This window comes from Thalassophryne amazonica, chromosome 1, assembly GCF_902500255.1.
Source record: "Thalassophryne amazonica chromosome 1, fThaAma1.1, whole genome shotgun sequence".
NCBI lineage: Eukaryota > Metazoa > Chordata > Actinopteri > Batrachoidiformes > Batrachoididae > Thalassophryne > Thalassophryne amazonica.
The window spans coordinates 110,224,731-110,251,191 of record NC_047103.1 but is presented as its reverse complement, the minus strand read 5'-3'; the positions used below and the strand labels follow the sequence as shown (position 1 = coordinate 110,251,191).

The window sequence follows — 26,461 nt, the reverse complement described above, 5'->3', positions numbered from 1 at the left end:
ATGGAGTCAGGCACTTCTGATTTAAGGCTCTCTTTTTCAGAGGAGCTACAGCATCCAAAGTTGTGCTCAATGAGGATGTAAAACTATTGATGAGATAATCTATCTCACTCACAGAGTTTAGGTAGCTACTCTGCACTGTGTTGGTATGTGGCATTGGAGAACATAACAAAGAAGGAATCATATCCTTAAACCTAGTTACAGCGCCCTCCGAAAGACTTCTACTGTAATGAAACTTATTCCCCACTGCCGGGTAGTCCATTAAAGTAAATGTAAATGTTATTAAGAAATGATCAGACAGAAAGGGGTTTTCAGGGAATACTGTTAAGTCTTCAATTTCTATACCATAAGTCAGAACAAGATCTAAAGTATGGTTAGTGGTGGGTAGACTCATTTACATTTTGAGCAAAGCCAATTGAGTCTAATAATAGATTAAATGCAGTGTTGAGGCTGTCATTCTCAGCATCAGTGTGGATGTTAAAATCGCCCACTATAATTATCTTATCTGAGCTAAGCACTAAGTCAGACAAAAGGTCTGAAAATTCACAGAGAAACTCACAGTAACGACCAGGTGGACGATAGATAACAACAAATAAAACTGGTTTTTGGGACTTCCAATTTGGATGGACAAGACTAAGAGTCAAGCTTTCAAATGAATTAAAGCTCTGTCTGGGTTTTTGATTAATTAATAAGCTGGAGTGTAAGATTGCTGCTAATCCTCCGCCCCGGCCCGTGCTACGAGCATTCTGACAGTTACTGTGACTCGGGGGTGTTGACTCATTTAAACTAACATATTCATCCTGCTGTAACCAGGTTTCTGTAAGGCAGAATAAATCAATATGTTGATCAATTATTATATCATTTACTAACAGGGACTTAGAAGAGAGAGACCTAATGTTTAATAAACCACATTTAACTGTTTTAGTCTGTGGTGCAGTTGAAGGTGCTATATTATTTTTTCTTTTTGAATTTTTATGCTTAAATAGATTTTTGCTGGTTGTTGGTGGTCTGGGAGAAGGCACCGTCTCTACGGGGATGGGGTATTGGGGGGATGGCAGGGGGAGAGAAGCTGCAGAGAGGTGTCTAAGACTACAACTCTGCTTCCTGGTCCCAACCCTGGATAGTCACGGGTTGGAGGGTTTAATAAAATTGGCCAGATTTCAAGAAATGAGAGCTGGTCCATCCAAAGTGGGATGGATGCCGTCTCTCCTAACAAGACCAGGTTTTCCCCAGAAGCTTTGCCAATTATCTATGAAGCCCACCTCAAAAGACCCAAACAATGAGCCAGCACTTCTTTGTTTGAACATGCTGACCCTGCTGGAAGCTACACGATTACAGCACAGCAGCACCCTGAGAGCAGCCACAAAGCCAGCTCTCTACCAGTCACAATGCTCCGGTCAGGTGGAGGTCTTGAAAAATAATGTCATACTGACTTATGGTTTTGTGTGAATACTGATAGAATAACTCCATTAATGTCAATTCTGTCATTTGTACCATGTTAAAATATAATATATATATTTTAATGTTGAATAATGCACAAATTCTGAGGTTTTGTAACAAACACAGACAGATCGCAAAGGATTCTGGGTAAAATGTGCCTCTGTTAAACACTGAGTGGTTCAGTCATTCATTATGTAAACCAATACGTTAATGTGACGTGTGTTGTGTGTTGGTGTTTATAGATAAATGTGCTTTTGTAAAATATTCCATTTTTTATTTGTAAAAACAGGCATTTTTATGGAGCCCTCAAAGTGTCATCGCAAAATGTTTTGCATGTGGAGAGAATGTGCACACATTTTATTAGTGCCGTGCGCATGTTTTATGATGTGCGCACGTTTTATGATGTTGTAAAACGTGCACTCAATATTGTCTTGATACATAAATGTTGGCTTTACACTGTGCGAGTTGGCTAGTTGGCCCTTTTTCAGATGATTTTTCATTTGTGAGAGAATTTTTTTGGACCGAGTTTCAGGTTAATTGCGCGTTCTGCATCGTGTAGTGTACATGGAGTAACAAGCTGCATTCAACATCTCACGACCACCTCCTGATCGCCGATCGTATGGTCGAATGAAAATCAAACCTGTTTGATATTATTCTGGTCTGGCTCCTGAAGAGCTACAAGCATCTAACCGCTCGCACTGTGCATGTGCAAACACCACAGAGCTGTCTTGTAATGTTTTTTTTTGTTGTTGTTTTGTTTTGTTTTTAAACTTAATTTGTAAAAGAAAAAAAAAAACATTTGCAAAGCCAAAAAGTTGATTTGACAACCATCTGATATAACTGGTGTCAAAATAAATAGAACACTGCCATCTGCTGGTGCCCAGACGCTTAGTTCTTAGGGCGAATACTGCCATGAACACTACTGGTCAGTAGATGGCAATATAGGCCTTGAAAACTTGCCAAAACAAAATTCCAGATAATCCGTGTCTGCTACATTTAAGATGTGTGGAATTTACCCAACTCAAATACAATAACGTCTATAAACCCAGAGAATATATTCACGAGAGTTTTAGGCACTAGAGTTTAATGCTGCTGTCCATGGAGCCTGAACAGTGTTTCTGAAATGCATTTGTCCTGTCGTGAACGTACTGAGATTACCCTATGCTACCCTTAATGCACTGCTGAGCACAGCATGTGCTCACAAAACCTTAAAAATTAGCACATTACTTTAAAACTAAAGCATATATCTGATATTTTCACTTTATAAAACTTCAGACATGACGGCAATTTTAAATAACTTGTCCAAAATTAGTTTGGTTAAAATTTGAACCATAAGTTAAAAATGTATGCCTCTGGATGACTTGGGTGATATTACCAGTGTATCAGTATGGTGTTAAAGAAGATGATTTTTTTTTTTTTTTGTGACCAGTCATCCTTTGTCTGCAGAGGATAAAGTGGTTTCTCTTGAAAGCAGCTCTCTTCTGTTTGCAGAGGGTAGAACTATACATCTCTTAGGAATCCTTTAACAGGTAGGTGCTCAACTGATTTTAAAAATGTTTGCCGTTGTTCAGCTTGGTTTACTACGTTATCGGTCTAAAAATTATCGGACGACAATTTATCGGAAGATAATTAATCCGATAATGTTTTTTAAAGTTATCTAAAAAGATAATCCGATAATGAAAACATTATCTTAGATAATTATCTGTTATCGGATTATCGGAAGTGTGCCCACCACTGAGTGTCAGGAAGGTAGATCTCGAGGACCGAAATTGGGCTCCAGTGATGTAGAGAATACTTTTCACTGTGATTTTTTTTAAAGACATCACAGGCATTGACATTAAGCTTTTTAGTGTACTTGTCCATAGGACAAGTAACCCTGGCAGTTTACTTCCTATAAGAAAAGCTGGTTGTCCGGATAATATTTGATGGGCTTTTTTTTTTTCATGTGCACGCACGAACAACTCGTCACAGCAACTCGCTTCGTGTGTGAGAGTCATAAAATGCAGGGAAGACGAAGACAACACAGTGGAAATTGTTTTTTTTCTTTTTTTATTCCATTATTGGTTCATTCTACTGGTGCTTATAGTTGATTAAACTTGGATAAAGTTACTTGCACCAGTGCAAGTGCAGTATAAAATTACGTGCACCGCTCGAATAATACGTGCACAAACTAGCACATGCACGTACTATTTCGAGCCCTGGTTAATGTTGATGGTAGCATCATTTGAGAAATTTCAATATAAAATGCCTGAATTTTTTTTTTTTTAACTTCATTCAAAACATCAATTCAAACGTCAAAGCTCAAGTGTGGACAAACTTTCACATTGCTGTAATTGAAGACAGAGCTACAGGTCATAGCTGTAGACACTTCCTGTGTTTAAGGTAAACAGTATCGTGTTCTTCTGCCTCATCCAGCTCCTACGTTAGGTTTGACCTGCTGCAGAGGATTTTGTCGAGATTGTTTGGAATTGCTGTCAACCACGCTATGGTCATCACTGATATTGATGACAAAATCATCCAGAGAAGTTTGGAGGTGAGTAGTGCTAATCACTCGTGAACTGTAAACGTTATTGTTGTAAACATTGACATTTCATAAATTTTCATTGACTACACTGGAAGGAAAAAGTCCACTGGATTTGCATGACTTCAGTTTTCAATTTCAATTCAATTTATTTTCATTTATATAACACCAAATCACAACAGAGTTGCCTCAGGCACTTCACACAAGTAAGGTCTAACCTTACTAACCCCCAGAGCAACAGTGATAAGGAAAAACTCCCTCTGAGGAAGAAACCTCAACCAGAATCAAAGGAGTGACCCTCTGCTTGTGCCATGCTACGGACATAAATTACAGAACAATTCACAAAACGAATATACAGGAAATTCTGTTGGTGCACAGGACAGGAGGGTCACCAGCACAAATACCACATTCATCTCTGGATGGAGCTGCACCTTAAACAGAGAGAAAAACAGAATCGGGCATCAGAAAGTCAAGAAATACTGTGTAATTTGCCAGCATTAAACAACAAGAAAAACAGAAGAAATACTAAGGTGATCGCCGGCCGCTAGCCCTAAGCTTCACTAAAACACCCAGAATTTAGGTAACGCTGAGGCTGCGGCCCGCTCTGTTTCGTAATAAAATTAATTAAAAGAGTAAAAAGCGTAAAACAAAACTATACCAGTTTGCTAGCCATTTAAAAGGGAAAATAAGTGTGTCTTAAGTCTGGACTTGAAAGTCTCCACAGAATCTGACTGTTTTATTGAAGTAGGGAGATCATTCCACAGAACAGGGGCACGATAAGAGAAAGCTCTATGACCTGCAGACTTCTTATTCACTGTAGGGACACAAAGTAGTCCTGCACACTGAGAACGCAAAGCCTGGTTTAATTAGTACGCAAGGTTTAATTAGGTCAGCTAGATAGGGAGGTGCCAGTCCATGAACAGTTTTATAGACTAGTAGCAGAACCTTAAAATCTGATCTCACTGGGACAGGAAGGCAGTGAAGGGATGCCAAAATGGGTGTAATGTGGTCGAACTTTCTGCTTCGTGTCACATAGTTACTCCTTCTCGCTCTCTACACTCCTCCTCCTCTCTCCAGCTCACTCTCCCCCCTCCCTTCTCGTCACCATGGGGAGCAGAGCCTTCAGCCGCTCTGCTCCCCAGCTCTGGAATTCACTGCCACCTGACCTCCGCAACATTGATTCCCTTCCCCTCTTCAAATCCAGACTCAAAACTCACCTGTTCAGACAGTCCTATACAGCATGACCACACGCTCCTCACGATTGCTCATGCCACACGACCATATACATCACATGACCACACATTCCACACGACCACTCACACCACATGACCACACTCATCACATGATTACACACACCACATGAATACACATACCGCAACTCTACAGATTCCAGTTTTATATATGCTTCTCTGTTTGTTTTATTACCCTTGTTCTTAATTTGTCCTGTACAGTGTCCTTGGGTGTTCTGAAAGGCACTTTTAAATAAAATGGATTATTATTATTATTATTATTAATGCTAGACTGCGGTAAACCAGAAAATAGAACATTGCAGTAGTCCAATCTAGAAGAGATAAACACATGGATCAGGGTCTCAGCATTAGCAACAGACAGGATGGGATGAATCTTCGCTATATTTCGCAGGTGGAAGAAAGCAGTCCTTGTAATATTTCTAATGTGGAGGTCAAAGGACATTGTAGAATCAAAAATTACCCCAAGGTTCCTCACTTTGTCAGTGTGATGTATGACACACGAGCCTAGGCTGAGCGTTAACTGGTCAAATTGATGTCGATGTCTTACTGGACCAAGAACCATCATTTCAGTCTTGTCCAGTCTGTCCAGTCTGAGTTTAAAAGTAGGAAGTTTCTAGACATCCAGCTTCTCACTGTTGCAAGGCAATCTTCTAAGGATTTTATGTGAACGAGATTACCAGTAGTTATTGGCATGTACAACCCCTGGCAAAAATTATGGAACTACCGGCCTCGGAGGATGTTCATTCAGTTGTTTACTTTTGTAAAAAAAAAAGCAGATCACAGACATGACACAAAACTAAAGTCATTTCAAATGGCAACTTTCTGGCTTTAAGAAACACTATAAGAAATCAGGAAAAAAATTGTGGCAGTCAGTAACGGTTACTTTTTTAGACCAAGCAGAGGGAAAAAAATATGGACTCACTCAATTCTGAGGAATAAATTATGGAATCACCCTGTAAATTTTCATCCCCAAAACTAACACCTGCATCATCTGAAAAGAGGGTAAATCATCACGCAATGTTGCAAAAGATGTTGGTTGTTCACAGTCAGCTGTGTCTAAACTCTGGACCAAATACAAACAACATGGGAAGGTTGTTAAAGGCAAACATACTGGTAGACCAAGGAAGACATCAAAGCGTCAAGACAGAAAACTTAAAGCAATATGTCTCAAAAATCGAAAATGCACAACAAAACAAATGAGGAACGAATGGGAAGAAACTGGAGTCGACGTCTGTGACCGAACTGTAAGAAACCGCCTAAAGGAAATGGGATTTACATAGAGAAAAGCTAAACGAAAGCCATCATTAACACCTTAACAGGTAAAGGCACTGGGGAGATGGCTGTCATTACATCATCAATAAATGCACAAGTTTACGTTGATATTTTGGACACTTTTCTTATCCCATCAATTGAAAGGATGTTTGGGGATGATGAAATCATTTTTCAAGATGATAATGTATCTTGCCATAGAGCAAAAACTGTGAAAACATTCCTTGCAAAAAGACACATAGGGTCAATGTCATGGCCTGCAAATAGTCCGGATCTTAATCCAATTGAAAATCTTTGGTGGAAGTTGAAGAAAATGGTCCATGACAAGGCTCCAACCTGCAAAGCTGATCTGGCAACAGCAATCAGAGAAAGTTGGAGCCAGCTTGATGAAGAGTACTGTTTGTCACTCATTAAGTCCATGCCTCAGAGACTGCAAGCTGTTATAAAAGTCAGAGGTGGTGCAACAAAATACTAGTGATGTGTTGGAGCGTTCTTTTGTTTTTCATGATTCCATAATTTTTTCCTCAGAATTGAGTGATTCCATATTTTTTTTCCCTCTGCTTGGTCTAAAAAAGTAACCGTTACTGACTGCCACAATTTTTTTCCTGATTTCTTATAGTGTTTCTTAAAGCCAGAAAGTTGCCATTTGAAATGACTTTAGTTTTGTGTCATGTCTGTGATCTGCTTTTGTTTTTTACAAAATTAAACAACTGAATGAACATCCTCCGAGGCCGGTGATTCCATAATTTTTGCCAGGGGTTGTATAACTGAGTATCATCAGCATAGTAGTGAAAGGTAATCCCAAAATGCAGCAATATGTGCCCAAGGGGTGCTATATAAAGGGAGAAAAGCAGGGGGCCTGAGACGGACACCTGTGGAACCCCAAATTTTATGTCACTAAGGTTAGAGGTAGTGTTACTGTACAAAACACAGTGAGAACGACTGGTCAAGTATGATGTCAGCCATGCAGTGGCACTCCCAATAATCCCAAAATGATTTTCCAGCCTATCAAGTAGAATATGATGATCCATGGTATCAAATGCAGCATTGAGATCTAACAGCACCAGAACAGTAGTGGTGTCCGAATCCATTGTAAGCAGAAGATCATTCACCACTTTAGTGAGAGCCGTCTTTATGGAATGATATTTTCTAAAAGCAGACTGCAGTGGCTCAAAGAGATTATTCTCAGTAAGATAGTCCACGAGCTGCTGTGACACCACTTTTTTCCAGAACTTTAGAGCAAAATGATAGATTTGATATCGGTCGATAGTTTTTCCAATACACTAGGGTTGGGATTAGGTTTCTTAAGTAATAGTTTAATCACTGGAGATGTGAACAGATCCAGAAGTTAAAGAAAGATTAATAATTTCCAGCACCGTCAGCCCAAGAGTGGGCCACAGGTCCTTAAACAGTTTTGTTGGTATAGGATCAAATAAACAGGTTGTGCTTTTTGTTGACATTATGAGTTTCGTCAGCATGCCTAGTGAGATACTCTCAAATTTTGTAAATCTAGATAATACCTCAGTAATGGCGCCCATCTCAATAGCAGGGTGTAGTGGCTGGGTTAAGGCATGCTGGGATATGTTTAACCTGTCTTCTATTTTCTATTTCTCAAAGTAATCCAGGAAATCTTGTGCTGTAAAAGGAGAGTGAACTACAGGTGGTTGTCCATGAATAAGTGTTGCCACCGTGTCGAACAAGAACTTTGAGTTATGCTTGATTTTGTTGATCAAATCATAGTTTTAGGTCCGCTTTGTAGCCAATAATGCATGCTTATAGTCTAAGATTGCATCATGCCATGCAAGGTGGAATACATCTAATTTTGTACGACGGCTTTTCCGTTCTAGACCTCTTGCCTTATTCTTGAGGTCATGCAGGTAATCATTGAACCAAGGTGACTGTGATTTGGGGGTGCGCGGTTCTAACACAGGTGGCTCAATCATGTCGAGTGTAGTTTTGAGCACTGAGTTTAAACTGTCCACAAGTCTGTCAACTGATTGGGTATTTGCCAAATGTGAAGCTAAGACATCAGGCAGTCTAGCTGTCAGTGACAGTCAGTGGGTGATGTCTTCCACTGGTGGTGAGGCTGAGGAGGGTTAGTGTCAGACTAGCAGAGTGGCTACTACATGCTAAAGTGGTCCGACTATGGTACCACATCCTACGTTTGCCTATTTATTTACATTATTCACCGCTGGCTTGGCTAATCCAAATAAGCTCGGATACCTGGTCGGTTTCGGATTCTTGGTCCAAATTTGGGTTAGCTTCAATATCGTCAGATGATTCGGACACGCGTCGTTTTCTTCGGGCTAGTCTGGCAAGGGTTCGATACGAGTCGACGTGTCATGACGGTCGTACACTAACCAGCATTGTCCTACTATCTCTACCTGAGTGTCTGTGACTTGGCGGAAAGGCGTGATGGTCGTTGGACAGCGATTCGTCCCAGTAAGTGTTTTGAGACCGCAGATGCCGGCAGTGTCATCCCGAATGAACGGTTTGCTGGGACACAAATAATGGATGTCTTTTGTGACAGTGCACATTTTGAGATTTGGCACGAAGTATAGCTCAGGTTTAGCGTCGTTGAAAGCCACTACGGGTGGTGTGTGGATCTTAAGGTGATTGTCTCCTTTCCAGAGACCTACGTTGACGACACTTTTGAGCCTGTAGATGTTTTCAGTAGTGACAATCGGTAGGTTAATTAGAAACGCCATTTCCAGATCCTCTGAGTCAACGTAGATTGGGATTGAGCTACCCAATGCGTACACGAGGTGAGCTTGTAGCGATGTGACTTGACTATGTCACAAAATGGCGGACTCTGCGGTCCTTTGGAACAACACAGCACTTTTAAAACACAAGATGGTGAACACGGGGGTCCCCCTCCCTTTTCTCTCAGACAAGCTTTGACCAGGACGTCTCCTGAGTCAGGGAAGCAACCACTGGCAATCCTTTCTGGACTAATGGCTCAGTGTAACATCAGACACCGCGGCCTCACATTAAACTTGAATTTCTCATGGGAAAATAACACAGCTCTTTCTTTTTTTTTCTTTTCTTTTTTTTTCTGAGCCATCTGAAAGCCGTCCTGTGAGACCAACACGGAGGTGGTTTTGTGCCGCGCCATGAGCGGCACTGTGGCGCATCCCTCCGCTCTTCTTTCCATGAAAAAAACTCCTGTAATAGTGGAATGTGCCGAAAAAGTGCTGATATCCACACCTTCTGCCTTTTTTTGTGGAAGTCAGACGACATCCCGGATCAACAAAGCCTTCACGTTGGAAATGATCTGGTTGTTTCAGCGGGGTGTCAGCCTGTCGATCGGCACTCGGAGTGCGCCGCGCTCTCAGACGCTGGAGCACTCCTTAATCTGTGTAATCCCCATAAAATCGTCACTGAAAGCCATATGAATTTTCCGAATGGTGTCCACCTGGAGGTCTCTCACAGTTTCTGGAAAAATTTGATGCAGCAGGACCACATCCAATTTTGAGGAGAAGTCATCGAGTATCTGAATAACATTCATGCTGTGGGTCACTCCTGTATCCACGTCCTCGTGAAGTGTGGTGCTAGCTTCACCTGTTGAATTAGCTACGCTGCTGGCATCTGAGACGTCATCTTCCTCACTCGGAGAAAAGCGTGCTTTAGATTTGTTTTGCGCTTTCTTCGTCGGCATAATGTCGCGTCGCCACAAGTGATAATTATCACTGTTCACGCAGGTAAAGGAACATATACAGTATTTAACTAAATCCTGCCAGGAGCTCACAAAGAGACATGTTCTTAGTTCAGCACCATAACCACGGCCCTCTGTAGCATCTTTTAATTTTGACCTCTGTGTAATTCTTCAATTGACCCCTACCTGACCATCGATTGAAAAGTCAAGTGGCCAATCGGATTTTAGTATTTCTGCTGAATTTGATGCTTTTATCACCATCTGCATGATTGTTTCACTTATCTGCTACACTATAAGGATGACTACCTTCCACTTAAAAAGCTCAACATTTCATTGGTAGCACACTGTGGGTTTTGCAGATCTAAAGTTAGTCAAATTTCAGTGAGTAGACACACCTATTTTTTGTATGGTCACTCCAGTGGTCTTGTACTGAGGTAGTGACAGTTCCCGTGGTGGACCATGTCTTTTTGGTGGTGTTAGATATCACCTGTGCCAATGAGTCTATTATCAAGCTCAGAATAAGCACTAATTTGGTGTCCTCTGTTGTCTCAGTGTACCTTCTAGCTGCGGTGAGTGATATCTCTCTGAATGAGATTTTTGTTTGACATGATCTGTGTCACTATTCTAGACACAAGGTAATTCCGTGTGTCCACAGGCACTGACAGGGCTGGCCACAAACATAGGCTGTATACGTAATGGACAACCCCCATGATGTCACCCATAGGCTTTATGAATAGGGCGGATCCAGGTGCCACCATCTTGGTAGTGCTTAACTCTTGCCTAACTCCCTAGTAAAGAGGTGGGGCATGGCAAGAGCGGCAGGACCTGGGTAGGACAAATGAAGCTTGAACACGCCCCTGTCTCTAAGTTACCAGTCAAGGTAAAAGTGACAAACCTTGGTCTATAAACACATAGATTTTGTGGGCTGCACAGTCATTTTCCATAACAGGTGGCTTTGGGTAAAAAAAAAAAAAAGAAAAGAAAAAAGAAATACAGTTGTATGCAAAAGTTTGGGCACCCCTGATAATTTTCATGATTTTCCTTTATAAATCATTGGTTGTCTGGATCAGAAATTTCAGTTAAATATATCATATAGCAGACGAACACACTGATATTTGAGAAGTGAAATGAAGTTTATAGGATTTACAGAAAGTGTGCAATAATTCTTTTGCTTCTTCTTTACTTTCACTTTTTCTTTTTCTCACGGTTCTCTTTACCATACACTCAGAGGAACTCTTCGATTCTTTTTGCCATTACGGTTCTCCTCTGTTTGCATTTCTGTTTGTCATGGCCTTCTTTTTTGGTTCTTTGGGGTCAGGTATTCTTGGCGTTCATTTGTTGAAATACTTTGCTCATTGTTTTGTTTTATCTTTGGTCCTTTCGTCCTCCTTGGCCCTCATTGTGTTTCTATTTTTGGTTCATTCGTTAAATCTGTTAGGTCATCTAATGTGGTCCCCACTTACTGGTCGGTTGCCCGAATGTTAGTTTTGTGTTTCCTCTGGTGTACGGTTCTCTTTTGGCCTTTTCACACATTACTATTTGGTTTTGGTGGATTTTTGTTTTCTGTGCCACTCCCCGGTCACACAGTCACTCAGTTTTTGAGAACTGTCTACTCCATGCAGATTTACCATAAAGTGCCATATTGTTTGTATTTCTTTGTAATTGGTGAAAATAAAGTCCAAAACATATTCAGCTTTACCATCAGAGAGCCTCGTCCACAACTTCCACAAAAGACTCCAAGTTGTCATTGATTTTAAAGGGGGCAATACACAGTATTAAGAACAGGGGTATGTAAACTTTTGATCAGGTTAATTTGGGTAGTTTCTGTTGTCATTATGATTTGAAAAGAGTAAACACTGTTGTTTGCCAATAAATGGCTTCACCCAACCAGTAACCATGAGTAAAAAAAGTTTTTGTGTTATTGTTCATATTCTCTGAAAAATGGCCAAAAAAAAAAAAACCTGCCAGGGTATGTAAACGTTTGAGCACAACTGTAGGTATTAGACCATGTAAGACTCCACTGAATTTTGTAGGTGATCCGAATCCAGATCTGGATCCTGGATCAAGATTTCACTTTATATAGGTTTTGAAGGATTACATCAAAACGACTTCACGGATTCTCACCAAATTTGCACAACCGATAGATGTTAGGGCATGGAAGACTCCACTGCATTTTGGAGGTGATCTGGATCAGGATTGGAGGACATCAGAAGTCTCTGATTGCTTTTGTATTCACTTTACTGTGCAAAACATTGAGCACCTTGTTTTCATTCGGGACCACAGGTAGCAGTTTTGAATTTTCATTGCTCATTAAGTTCTTTTTAAAAATAATAAGCAAAGGGATGTCGTAAGAGAAGGGGAAGACAACATGTGGCATTTTATCAAGACCAGAGCAAGGGAATATAGAGAAACTGATGAAAAATTAGTTCTGCAAAGACTGTCACCTGAACTAAACACAAATGGTTTTGTTTCTACTTTCAGCTGATTGAAAATGCAAACACGGGACCAGGGTGCTATGTTCCCCACGTGCACGTGCGTGCACACGTGTGGGGCTGCAGTTATCACACAGCTGTGTGTGTGTGTGTGTGTGTGTGTGTGTGTGTGTGTGTGTGTGTATATATATATACATAATGCTGCATGGACCACTAAGTGCGCGCGCCTGCAACTGGACAGCTTCGCCCCATAGTTTGCTGCCAGTTGGGCCATGCAGTCCATCAGACTGAGTACCTTTCCAGGGAACTTTCTTTTTTCTTGTTTGCTCACTTCAGGAGCACAACGCAACTCTGGACACCGCAATGGTTGGATTATCACATGGAAGTAATGTTTTTCTTTTGGGTGACTGGATTTAACCACAGGCTGCGTTTTCGGCTCCATGTCCATGTGTGCACTGTGAAACACTCCTGGACTGCTGTTGGAGGTGAGATTCATGTTTATTAATGGTGTAATGGCCTGCCACAAGTTCCATATCAAATCTCCTCCAGAGTTAGAAGGTGATCATTTATTACATTGTGAGATCCGTCCAGCTCTGAACCTGATACCTGCAATGACTCGTTACTGCGCACCACAGAGAGGTGCAGCTGCTTGTGTTGTGATTTTTTTATATCGCCCATGCAAAGGAATGGACAAATATCTGTACTGTAAGGTCTATTGTGGATATAACAGCCTGTTCATATTTGTGGTGGCGTGCGCGCAGTAGCACACGGAGCTTTCATTTTGATAGCCGCCGTTCACATTCACTGTACATGATAATAATTCATAATTATTATCATGATGAAGTGTGCCACATTCATTTCAACAGGTCCTTTGCGCTCCAGGGGGTGGGGGTGGACATTATTATACGTGGCATGCAGGTCATACTGGCAGGCTTTGTTGTGTCAGATTCATCTCAACGTTCCCTCGTTTGCACTAAAATCATTTCCGATCCCGTTTTGCTGCAATCGGAATATGTAAATTGCGGTCAGATGGTTGTCAGATTACACATGGACCACTGTTGGATAGATGTCCCATCTCGGCCACGCCCGGAGAATTTTGAACATGTGCATTACAGTCGGGCCGCCGGTCGATTTTGACCAACTTTGTCAACTTCCACAGATGGCTGTCTGAACGTTTTGGAACTGAAATCCGACATTTTTCAGATGTGCACTGATTCACAAGTCTGACGCCACTCTGCGTGATTCTGGCTATGTCTCATGGGGATATTAGTATTGACTCCAGTACACTGGCAGCTACTGACAAGCCAGTTTTGAGTTTAAGCACTGCCTACACTTCTGAGTAAAAACAAAGGCAATCACAAACCCAACACAAATGAGTCAGCTTCTGCCGTTATACATCCTGCCCACTATTGTAAGGAAATATCATTTACTTTCAGCATGGAACAGCACAGACGTGTGCATCATATTTGCCCCGATCACCCATGTACAAGGCATGGTGGTGCACATATGTCTGCAAATGATGACGACATGGGGAAAAATAAAAACACATATCACCTTTGGAACATGTTCAACTGCACCTCAGTGCGCACTGCAGATACCATCAGCCAGGCTGCCCTATGTGAAAATATCCGTCTGATGATGTGAACGGTCAGCTGGCAAGCCAAATGTCCCATCCACCATGTGAGTTATAGTCTACATCATGCGCTGTCCTTCGGCGCATCATGCACCAATTGGCCAGAGACAGCTGGACAAGTGAAGCCGGCTAATGTGTTCATGATGTGAGCGCATGAATTCATTCATGTCAGTTCATTAATTCCTTGTTTACATCCATGGGCATGGTTCATGAACAAAAAGGAATAGAAGGACAATAATTCTTGTATTCTCTGTTCTTTGTAACAGGAATTAAATATTTTAACAGACATTGTAGGGATCGTATGGCTGTCGGCTGGAATTTTTCAAGGTTTGCCAATTCAGCCTTTTGTGGCCGGTTTCAGCCTCATTCGTGAAGGGGCCAGTAGTAATGGTCATTGTGAAGACTGTAGCTTTAGCTTTAGCTGGCTTAGCACTTGGTCCATTATTTTTTTTTTACCCCAAACTTCATCTGCGAAGCAGCATAACACAGCGCCATGTCTTTTAAAAATACACAAATACACTGCTTCGCTGTATGAATAAGTAATAAGTCGTCGTGGCGAAGAGGATGAGTTGTTTTTATCATTGTAACAATCAGGAATAATGATGGTAATCATAGATCCTAACTAAAAAAACAAACATTACTAGGGCTTGACATAAACCAATTTGCCCCACTGGCCCACAGGGCCAGTAGAATGTAGAAGTTAGTGGCCCACAGTGTAGGAGCACTGGCCCATGGTTTTGCACGCAAGAGTTCATGATATTCCACCTTGAAATCCTGCAAATAAAACTGCCTATATGATATAAACCAATCCAGAAAAAACATAAAATAGTCTATGGACCATGAAGTAAAAAAAAAAAATAGAATTTATCAGAGGGCATTCTCAAGTGTAAAAAAAATAAAGTGACTCCCATAAAATTTAGAGAGCATTTTTTAAGCAACCCTCAGAGTTGGCTAACTCACAGTCATAAATGTAACATTCAGATGTAGGTCCATATCAAAACTAAAAAGTATGCCTTGTCTGGATTGGAGTTATAGATCTAAAAATTGAAAAAAAAAAATGCTTGGCTCCTTTGCTAATGTTGTCACTGTGGGGTTTCCACAAAGGCAAGCTGGTTAGACTTTTAAACTAGCTTCAAAACAGCCAGGGTCTACCAGGACCAAGCATATACTTTACTTACTTGTCAGCATACGATGGATAGGCCCTGTAGATTTGACAGAAAACCTCATTTTTCTCTTGGTCATGACCAAGCCATGACCATTTCTGTGGCCAGGTCGGGGCAAAACCTCTCTTCCTCTTGTTTCTTTCATATAGCCTGTCTCTCTCTCCCTTAACTCATCATCACTAAGCTTCCTCTTCTGGCCAATTGCTTTAGCAAAACTCTTTCCTGGTTGTTGTCCGGGTTTGGGTGAATGTAGTTTAAACATATTTCTAAGCATTCTGTTAGATTTGCGTCTTGTTCCTCTTCATTTCCTGCAGCTTCCTGTGCATTTAAAGATGCTAACAAACATTGCCGAAGATCGGTGACAGAAACGGCCAAACGCACGCTCCACGCATCAACATCATACATTTCAATATGCGCAAGATTCTGCGGGAGCATGGAACGTGGTTAGGGATGGGTATTGATAAGATTTTATCTATATCGATACCATTATCGATTCCGCTTATCGATCCGATTCCTTATCGATTCCCTTATCAATACCACTTGTGAATTTTTTGTGTACTAAAAATAGGCTTTAAAGGTTTTCTATGTCAACAACATTTTATTGAGTCTTAAAGTAAATAAATATGAAATTGGTCACTGGATCCTTAAACTCTGGACTGAAATAAACTCTACATGGTAGCCCCTTGATCTCTGAATATAAATAGAAATAAACAAAATCTGTAGTTTTTGTCAAAAACATTTCCTTTCAGACATTATTGGTATGAATGTCTTTCCATACCTCTGAGCTGAATTATTGCAGCTGGCTGTGCTTCACGTCAGCAACAGTTTAATTCATAAAGAATGCAGGACGTCTCATTTTGGGAAGAAAAAAATGTTTCGATTGTACTTTATTTTCTGTATTACAGCATTTGGAAAGAGATGTCTTTTTATTTAAAGCGGCAATTCATTTTGAAGTTATTAATTCCGACCGGACTCTGTCTCGGCAGAGAGCAGCACAGCGTTTGGAGCTGTGCCAACGGCACGGAGGACGATTCTCGTTTCTTGACTGCAACAAGACAGGAGTCCCAGTTAGTGACTTTAATCCACACAAAAGTGAATCACAGTCATGATTGACATATTTTAATGGCTTTGAGAGGAGTTCAGAAGCAGACTTGCCGCTTCTGAAGAGTTATTATTACTATTATTGCTGTTGTTGTTGCAATTATTATTATTAATATATAAATAAAAATCAATTAAAAAATATTACAATTTTTAATACATTTGACTCTTTTACGACAACAAGCACTGAGCCATTAATTATTATACAGAAAACAAATGCACACAAACGTGCTGAAATGCCAACAGCTAATGCTAACTTTAACATTGAATACGCCATAGACATACTAACACGTTAGCATCAGTCCCGTTTTTAAGTTATAAAATACATCCAGACCATAACAGGTCGGTTTAACATAAAATGGTATATATTACTCGAACCATTGCTTCATTGGTTCACGCTTCAAAGTGCAGTTGCTCTGCAGAAGCGGTTGATTACAGACCTGCTACAGGGTCTGCAATCAACGTAGAGAAATGATCATTTTCTCGACAAAGACCCTCAAAAACAACGGCCGCTCTGAAGGACCGATAAGGGAATCATTAAGCAAAAAGACTATTGATATCGGTGGATCGAATCATTTCTTAACGATACCTGATGTGAGGTGCGAGATGTGGTCCATGGTGTGAGACCAAAACAAACAAAGAAGAAGTCAATGCAGCAAAACAGAGCAGCAGTGGTTTCTTCCAGTGATCAGTCACACTGCATAGGCACCGTCAGCAGCACCCCTAATACTAAACAAACAACCATAAGTACAAACAAATGGCTGACACAGAAAGCCAAAACCATCACTCACAGACCAGTCAACACGACATGGAGCAGCACCTCAATGCCACACGGTTGCACCTGACAGCAAACCGTGACTGGCATAAAGAATGACAAACCACCTGCAGCCATGGTCACATGACTTTCCAGGGTTCTCACCAGAAATTTTTTTAGTATAGTGGTACTGTTGGCAATCATCACCCAAGGTGGTGAGTGTTGCGAGTCATTTTGAGTGGTTTTAGATGCATTGAAAGCAAGAATAATAGATAAAAATGGACACTTATGTTGTGATATCAAAGTTCTTTTTTGCATGTTTCTGTCTAAGTTACAGGGTTCTCCCCAGAAATTTTTAGTATAGCGGTGCTGTTGGGAACTATCACTGTGCACAATGCTTCCACTCGGGGTCCTATCCGACCTTGTGTCCAGAAGTCCAAAGCCAAAAATGAAAATCTTTTAGTACTGTTTCTGGTCTGATTCTGTGCTGAATTGTTGATTAGTTAAATTCATCTACAATATTTATTTATCATTGACACACTGTGTGTTATGAATGTGCAGTAAACTTATTTGAAAGAAAAAAGAATGTACAGAAAGACAATTTAAAATATGGGACATTCCATTTTACACATTTCTGTGCATAATTTTCAATTTGACACCCCTCTATACTGTCAATAAATAAAATAAAAATAGAAAAACAAAAGGTCCAGCTTTCCTCCCCGAGTCCGCAGGTGCATTTTTGGAAAATGTCTTATTACTCTGCATTTGTCGGCATTTCTCAGAGTGTGATGTACATTTAGGAAAAGCAGAATCATCGTGATGGCTAACAGACAGTGAAACGAACACTGATTCATCCGACAAAGCTTCTGAGCTTTCATTCAAAAGTGAAGGTTCAGATTTACAGAGAGGCTGTACAGAGAGACAGGAGGCGACACACTTCACCCCAAAACTCTTACTTTTTTCATAGTCTGTTGGATTTTGGATTCTAATGTGTGGTGGCACAGCTGTTTGTGTCAATGGACAGTATTTTAGCTACCATGAGAGTGCACGCGTAATGTCTCCATGACGCTGTTTTTTTGGTGGAGCGGACTTTGGAAATCACAAGTGGATGACTGTTCAGGGTTTTTTTTTTCCTTCTTCTCAGTGGAGCTGGTACAATTTATTTTTATTTTACTTTGAGAGTTTGTTTTGACATGAGACTGTTCTGTAACGGAGCGGCACACACCGCACTTGCACAGTGTGCACACGCACTAAGTTTTTGCACAGTGGACAGCGGCTGCTTTTACCATGACTGCATCAAAATTAACAGTTATCACTTAAAAACTAGTCATCATAAGACAATATCACACTTATGTAAACTTTGTAATTAATCCGTGGTTCCGTTTTTAACTAGCAACATTCAAGTGCGTGCTGAGACATATTCCTCTAAGAAACGCTGTTGGAAACACTCGGAAATGTTATGATTTCAGTGCGACATGTCTTTTAAAACTATAGAAATAGAAGAATGGAATGGAATAATGCACGCTGCTATCCAGCCCCAAAATCTCAAAGTGTGTCTTGGTACCTGAAGAATTTTGAATTCTATTCTGCCGGTTTCTTCATAAAAGCCTCACTCTTCACTGTCATAGAGGCTGCAACATCGTTCTTAGCTTCTGATCTGATCCAACAGCAGACAGCATTGATTGAGTCGGCTGTGCACCTGCCTCCATACTCTGTGTGCCAGCGTGCCTCCTGCCTCCTCCCCAGATGGCGCGGCGATCGCTGCACCCCATATGGGCTGTGGTCCCCGCCAAGACGAAATAAAAAATGCAAGTCTTGTGATGTGAAGTACTTGTGATGTAATCCTTCAAAGCCTATATGAAGTGAATCTTTATCCAGAATCTCGATTCGGATCCAGATCTGGATCACCTGCAAAATTTATTGGAGTCTTCCCTGGTGCAATATGTATCTGTGTTGAAAATTTGTTGAGAATCCGTGAAGTAGTTTTGACGTAATCCTTCAGAGCCTACATAAGGCTGACTGTGTGTGTGTGTGTGTGTGTGTGTGTGTGTGTGTGCTTTTTGTTCTGTGCCCTGCGCCTCCGTCCCGACGCGCGAAGTCCTCCGCACGTCTTTTCATGACAAAAAACTCATGTAACAGTGGAATGTGCCGTTCATTTCCAAAGTAAACGCTTTGTTGATCCGGGACGTCATCTGACTACCACAGAAATGGCAGAAGAGTTTGACATCAGCACTTTATCGGCATGAAAAGACGTGCAGAGGACTTCGCGCGTCGGGACGGAGGCGCAGGGCACAGAACAAAAAGTAATGCCGTGATGAAGCCTCACAGGACATGTTGTGGCATGTCCAGCTCATCCACAATTTCTCTGATAGTCACACGACTGAAAAGCCACCGAAAGCCGTCTGAATCTTTCGAATGGTGCAACAGCTGGGCATGTTAGGGCCTGTCCTGTGAGACCAACACGGAGGTGCTTTCGTCCCGCGCCATGAGTGGCTCCGTGGCGAATTTCTCCGCTCCTCTTTCCATTACAAAAACTCCTGTAACAGTGGAATGTGCCGAAAAAGTGCTATGTCCAGCTGTCTTGCCATTTCTCTGGTAGTCAGACGACGTCCCGGATCAACAAAGCGTTCACTTTGGAAATGATCTGGTCGTTTGAGCCTGTCGATCTCCGCTCGGTGCACGGCGCGCCATCCGCCGCTGTGGGCCATCTTTAATCCAGTTGTAATTGTCCTTAATCTGTGTGATCCCCATAAGATCTTCACCGAAAGCCATCTGAATTTTCCAAATGGTTTCCACTTGGCTGTCTCTCACACTTTCTGAAAAAGTTTTGATGAAGCAAAGCGGCAGTCGATCAGCCAATTTCCTGACAATGAAAATCCGTTGAGGGGACTGGACCACTCCTCCCACAAGGCGTGCTCACAGGCGAATGATGCAACCGACAGGCGTGAAAAAACTCACGCATGCGCACGAAGGTTCAAGCTTGGCTGATGCAATCACACATGATTCAAATCCATATAGTTTTTGCAAAAAATAAAAAGGTCGGATTGAAAGAAATGATGATTAAAAGGTGATAGCATGTCGTATCACGGCAATGCTGTGTGATATATAATGTTGTTAGTGTCTTTGCAGAGGTTTCCCCAGCTCTATTACATTTCATCTGTTTAGCACTTGGGGTTTTACGACCTAACCCCCCTTGCTTTGTAGGAGGCATATCACCAGTCTACTACAATGCTTGCTGTACACAGCAAGTACATTTTAAGTAAAAAAAAAAAAAAATGGATGCCTTAATTCTCACGCGGGGTGCACTGGCCAGTTTTTATAAGAATCAGGCAGATTTCTATTAGAGGGTGATTCATGACCCCTTCAGATTTGTCCTCAATTTTCTTTATGGGTAGATATATGTGAGGAAAGAACAAAAATCTTTTTTTTTTTTTTTTTATCCTTTATAGTGTCTGCTTTTTTAGGTGGCCCTGGAAATTTGGGGTCAAAATGAGCCAAAATTGCAAAATCACAAAATTTAAGTTTTCGAGTACTCATATGTCCGTGCGCCCCGAGTGAGCCAAATTGATTTTCATTAGTGTTAGTCTGTCGGGTATGAACTCTCCAAAAACATGAAAATTTTGGTGGCTGACTCAGGGTGCAGCCCATAGGTGGCGCTGCAAATCGCTATTTTTTGTAATTGTGCACATTTTCCCAGGGCCCGGTGTGGCCTGCGCCCTTAATCAGCCAAGGTCTTTTATGCATGTAATGATAGATTAGGACCTTTTACTTTGATTTCTATTAAAATTTTTGCGGCTGATTTTGGGCGCACAAATATAGGGGTACTTTTTACCGCCAAAATGTGAAATTACCACTTTTTCGCAGTGATTTCTCAATGCGCCCCAAGTCATAAGTGATGAAATCTTAAAATACATATTGTCATATTGTGACTCATATGGCTCATATTAATACAATAACATGCTTTTGGAGGGTGGTATGCATTTTCAGAGGCCCGACGTTCATGCCCAGTCGCCTAAAATGCCAGAAATTTGCAGAGTTAGATGAGGGTGAATATCTGTCATTTTGGGCGACTGGGCATGGACGGAGGGACTCAGAAAATGCATACCGCACGACAAATGCATGTTATTTGCATTATTATCACTTACTGAGATACACAACACGTAACGCGTACATAAAAAGTTGGCTCACTTTAACTTTTGTCGTGTCGACTGGCGCTCGCTGCTCTCCAAATTCGGCAGTCCGTCCTCATCAAGATGGCTGCTTTGTCTGCTGTTTGTTGTCGTACTGTCCATGAGAAAATCATCCGGAATATCCATATTGGGACCAACACACACTTCACGCCTTTTTAATCTTTTTCCTCTGTGGACAGTTCTTGGGCTGCGTGCGCTATGTCATTTGTTTATCAATCAATCAATCAATCAATCAATTTTTTTATATAGCGCCAAATCACAACAAACAGTTGCCCCAAGGCGCTTTATATTGTAAGGCAAGGCCATACAATAATTATGTAAAACCCCAACGGTCAAAACGACCCCCTGTGAGCAAGCACTTGGCTACAGTGGGAAGGAAAAACTCCCTTTTAACAGGAAGAAACCTCCAGCAGAACCAGGCTCAGGGAGGGGCAGTCTTCTGCTGGGACTGGTTGGGGCTGAGGGAGAGAACCAGGAAAAAGACATGCTGTGGAGGGGAGCAGAGATCGATCACTAATGATTAAATGCAGAGTGGTGCATACAGAGCAAAAAGAGAAAGAAACAGTGCATCATGGGAACCCCCCAGCAGTCTAAGTCTATAGCAGCATAACTAAGGGATGGTTCAGGGTCACCTGATCCAGCCCTAACTATAAGCTTTAGCAAAAAGGAAAGTTTTAAGCCTAATCTTAAAAGTAGAGAGGGTGTCTGTCTCCCTGATCTGAATTGGGAGCTGGTTCCACAGGAGAGGAGCCTGAAAGCTGAAGGCTCTGCCTCCCATTCTACTCTTACAAACCCTAGGAACTACAAGTAAGCCTGCAGTCTGAGAGCGAAGCGCTCTATTGGGGTGATATGGTACTACGAGGTCCCTAAGATAAGATGGGACCTGATTATTCAAAACCTTATAAGTAAGAAGAAGAATTTTAAATTCTATTCTAGAATTAACAGGAAGCCAATGAAGAGAGGCCAATATGGGTGAGATATGCTCTTTCCTTCTAGTCCCCGTCAGTACTCTAGCTGCAGCATTTTGAATTAACTGAAGGCTTTTCAGGGAACTTTTAGGACAACCTGATAATAATGAATTACAATAGTCCAGCCTAGAGGAAATAAATGCATGAATTAATTTTTCAGCATCACTCTGAGACAAGACCTTTCTGATTTTAGAGATATTGCGTAAATGCAAAAAAGCAGTCCTACATATTTGTTTAATATGCGCTTTGAATGACATATCCTGATCAAAAATGACTCCAAGATTTCTCACAGTATTACTAGAGGTCAGGGTAATGCCATCCAGAGTAAGGATCTGGTTAGACACCATGTTTCTAAGATTTGTGGGGCCAAGTACAATAACTTCAGTTTTATCTGAGTTTAAAAGCAGGAAATTAGAGGTCATCCATGTCTTTATGTCTGTAAGACAATCCTGCAGTTTAGCTAATTGGTGTGTGTCCTCTGGCTTCATGGATAGATAAAGCTGGGTATCATCTGCGTAACAATGAAAATTTAAACAATACCGTCTAATAAAACTGCCTAAGGGAAGCATGTATAAAGTGAATAAAATTGGTCCTAGCACAGAACCTTGTGGAACTCCATAATTAACTTTAGTCTGTGAAGAAGATTCCCCATTTACATGAACAAATTGTAATCTATTAGACAAATATGATTCAAACCACTGCAGCGCAGTGCCTTTAATGCCTGTGGCATGCTCTAATCTCTGTAATAAAATTTTATGGTCAACAGTATCAAAAGCAGCACTGAGGTCTAACAGAACAAGCACAGAGATGAGTCCACTGTCCGAGGCCATAAGAAGATCATTTGTAACCTTCACTAATGCTGTTTCTGTACTATGATGAATTCTAAAACCTGACTGAAACTCTTCAAATAGACCATTCCTCTGCAGATGATCAGTTAGCTGTTTTACAACTACCCTTTCAAGAATTTTTGAGAGAAAAGGAAGGTTGGAGATTGGCCTATAATTAGCTAAGATAGCTGGGTCAAGTGATGGCTTTTTAAGTAATGGTTTAATTACTGCCACCTTAAAAGCCTGTGGTACATAGCCAACTAACAAAGATAGATTGATCATATTTAAGATCGAAGCATTAAATAATGGTAGGGCTTCCTTGAGCAGCCTGGTAGGAATGGGGTCTAATATGTTGTGTGGGCCGCTGAAGAGGAGGTACTGCTGGCCCACCACCACCAGAGGGCGCCCTGCCTGGAGTGCGGGCTCCAGGCACCAGAGGGCGCTGCCGCATCATGGGAGTAGCCTGGGTGACAGCTGTCACCCATCACCAGACACAGCTGTTCTACTCAGCACCAAGGTATATCAGGAGGACGGCGTCTCCACCTCAGTGCCGAGATATCGCCTAAGACCAAGGTAGTATTCTCTGCAGGTACACATTGCATTATCAACTAAAACCTTGTTTTCAGGACTGGTGACTACTAAACACCTCATTTTGGGATAAGTACTCACCTTCCTGCTATTCTTGCCAAGAGGTGGAGGCGGCTTCTCCCCTCTCTGTTACGGGGTGCGTTCATCCACTCCTGTGTGTTGTTGCTCTCTCCTGCCAGCAGTACCGGATCCGACGAGCGGAGGCAGTGGCCACCTGGGAATTCGGGACTTGGCGGTTCCAGTATTTCCAGGGTTCGGTGGCAGAGGAGATCTGGGTGGTTCCGGTTCGACTGAGACAGACGTCTCCTACCTTCGAGCCTGCCCACACGACACCAACGGATTCGACCCCAAATTGTGTTTGTTGTATTACTCGTGCTGGTTTCTGTAGTAAATCTTGTTATTTACTCTCTCCATTGTCCGTTCATTGCGCCCCCTGTTGTGGGTCCGTGTTCCTACACTTTCACAACAGGATATCTCGGCCAGCGTCATGGATCCCGAGGGGCGTCAACCGGCTGTTGAACGGCCAATGGAAGACCAAGGCGCGGCGGAGGCTTCGGGAGGGGTAATCGATGAGTTGCAGCGGATCCTCACCGCTTTCACCTCTCGGATCGACTTAATGACCGAGCAGCACGTTCTCCTAAACCGCAGGGTGGAGGCTCTCGCCGCACAAGTGGAGGCGCGCCCTTCGGGCGCCGCTGCGGCTCTCCCTCCCGAGGACCCTGCGTGCGAAAGTAACGTTCCACTGGTCGTTCAACGGTCCCTCCCTCCGTCCCCAGAAGCATACATAAGCCCTCCAGAACCGTACGGAGGCTGTGTGGAGACGTGCGCGGACTTTCTTATGCAGTGTTCGCTCGTCTTCGCTCAGCGTCCCGTGATGTACGCGACTGATGCTAGCAAAGTAGCTTATGTGATAAATCTGCTTCGCGGGGAGGCACGCGCTTGGGCTACAGCGCTCTGGGAGCAGAACTCACGGCTCCTTCATTCATACGATGGGTTTGTATGGGAGCTCAGAACGGTGTTCGATCATCCCAACAGAGGAGAGTCCGCTTCAACCGCACTACTGTCCATACGACAGGGACGTCGGAGCGCAGCTGCCTATGCAGTCGCCTTCCGCATCGCGGCGGCGAGATCCGGCTGGAATAGCACTGCCCTCCGCGCTGCCTTTGTAAACGGACTGTCTCTGGTCCTAAAAGAGCACCTGGTGGCTAAGGACGAACCGCGGGATTTAGATGGGCTCATCGATCTAGTCATACGACTCGACAACCGGTTAGAAGAACGCCGTCGGGAACGAGGCGAAGGGCGTGGCCAAGCACGCGTCGTCCCTTTCCCTTCCGGGTCCGATCGAGCTCCGCCCTCCCCACGCTCCTCTGTTCCTGCGCTCCGTGCGCCTATGGCTCCCCCTGCTGACGAAGCTATGGACACGAGCAGGGCAACATTTAGGGCACCTGGAGCACAAAGGAGGCGGGCCCACGGAGCTTGTTATGTTTGTGGCTCGAGTGAGCACATGGCAAACGACTGCCCCGAGCGGTTAAACTCCAACGCCCGCCCCTAGAGACTGGGCCAGGGGTGGGCCAAAACATTCACGTGGGACACACCCACATTGCTACACGACTCCCAGTCACGATCCTTTATGAGGATTCAACCCTGAAGGCCCCAGCACTGGTGGCAGTCGTCCGGCAACGCTTCTGGTGGGCATCCCTGGAGACCGACGTCCGGGACTACGTCCAGGCCTGTACCACCTGCGCCAGGGGCAAGGCCGATCATAGGAAGACCTCAGGGCAGCTACAGCCATTGCCCGTGCCTCATCGCCCCTGGTCCCACATCGGCCTGGACTTCGTCACGGGTCTCCCGCCGTCCCAGGGAAACACCGTCGTCTTCACGATAGTGGACCGTTTCTCCAAGGCGGCCCACTTCGTGGCCCTCCCGAAGCTCCCTACGGCCCAGGAGACAGCGGACCTCCTGGTCCACCACGTCGTCCGTCTGCATGGCATACCATCAGACATCGTCTCCGATCGCGGTCCCCAGTTCACCTCACATGTCTGGAGGAGCTTCTGCCGGGAACTGGGGGCCACGGTCAGCCTCTCGTCTGGGTACCACCCCCAGACCAACGGGCAGGCAGAGCGGGCGAATCAAGAACTGGAGCAGACACTTCGCTGTGTGACAGCCGCGCACCCGACGGCCTGGAGTACCCACCTGGCCTGGATCGAGTACGCCCACAACAGCCAAGTGTCATCAGCCACCGGCCTCTCCCCGTTTGAGGTGTGCTTGGGGTATCAGCCCCCCTTGTTTCCGGTGGTAGAGGGAGAGGTCGGTGTGCCCTCGGTCCAGGCCCACCTACGGAAGTGCCGTCGGGTGTGGCGGGCCGCTCGCTCTGCCTTGTTGCAGGCCCGGACGAGGGCGAAGAGACATGCAGACCGGCGGCGAGCCCCGGCCCCCAAGTATCGTCCTGGGCAGGAGGTCTGGTTGTCCACGAAGGACGTTCCCCTACAGGTTGATTCGCCCAAACTGCAAGACCGGTACATCGGACCTTATAAGATCCTCAAGGTCATCAACCCCGCCGCAGTGAGGCTCCAGCTTCCGGCCTCACTGCGGATCCATCCAGTCTTCCATGTTTCCCTGGATCAAGCCTCTTCACACCTCACCCCTCTGCACCCCGGGTCCGGCGCCGCCTCCTGC

The 26,461-nt window shown here is 43.3% G+C and overlaps 1 protein-coding gene and 1 long non-coding RNA gene across 3 annotated transcripts in view; both read left to right on the top strand.

Moving 5' to 3' along the window:
- cars2 (cysteinyl-tRNA synthetase 2, mitochondrial) overlaps window positions 1–26,461 on the top strand; it is a 294,966-nt gene that overhangs the window by 31,402 nt on the left and 237,103 nt on the right. For both annotated transcript variants that reach the window (XM_034173360.1, XM_034173352.1), the window contains exon 3: window positions 3,853–3,970. In XM_034173360.1, coding sequence (XP_034029251.1) covers window positions 3,853–3,970 — 118 coding nt within the window. The remainder of the gene's footprint in view (window positions 1–3,852; window positions 3,971–26,461) is intronic.
- On the top strand, window positions 6,867–17,749 carry LOC117513055. Its single transcript, XR_004561445.1, has 3 exons — window positions 6,867–6,879; window positions 8,526–8,530; window positions 17,572–17,749. It is a non-coding gene; the product is annotated as an uncharacterized LOC117513055 (long non-coding RNA).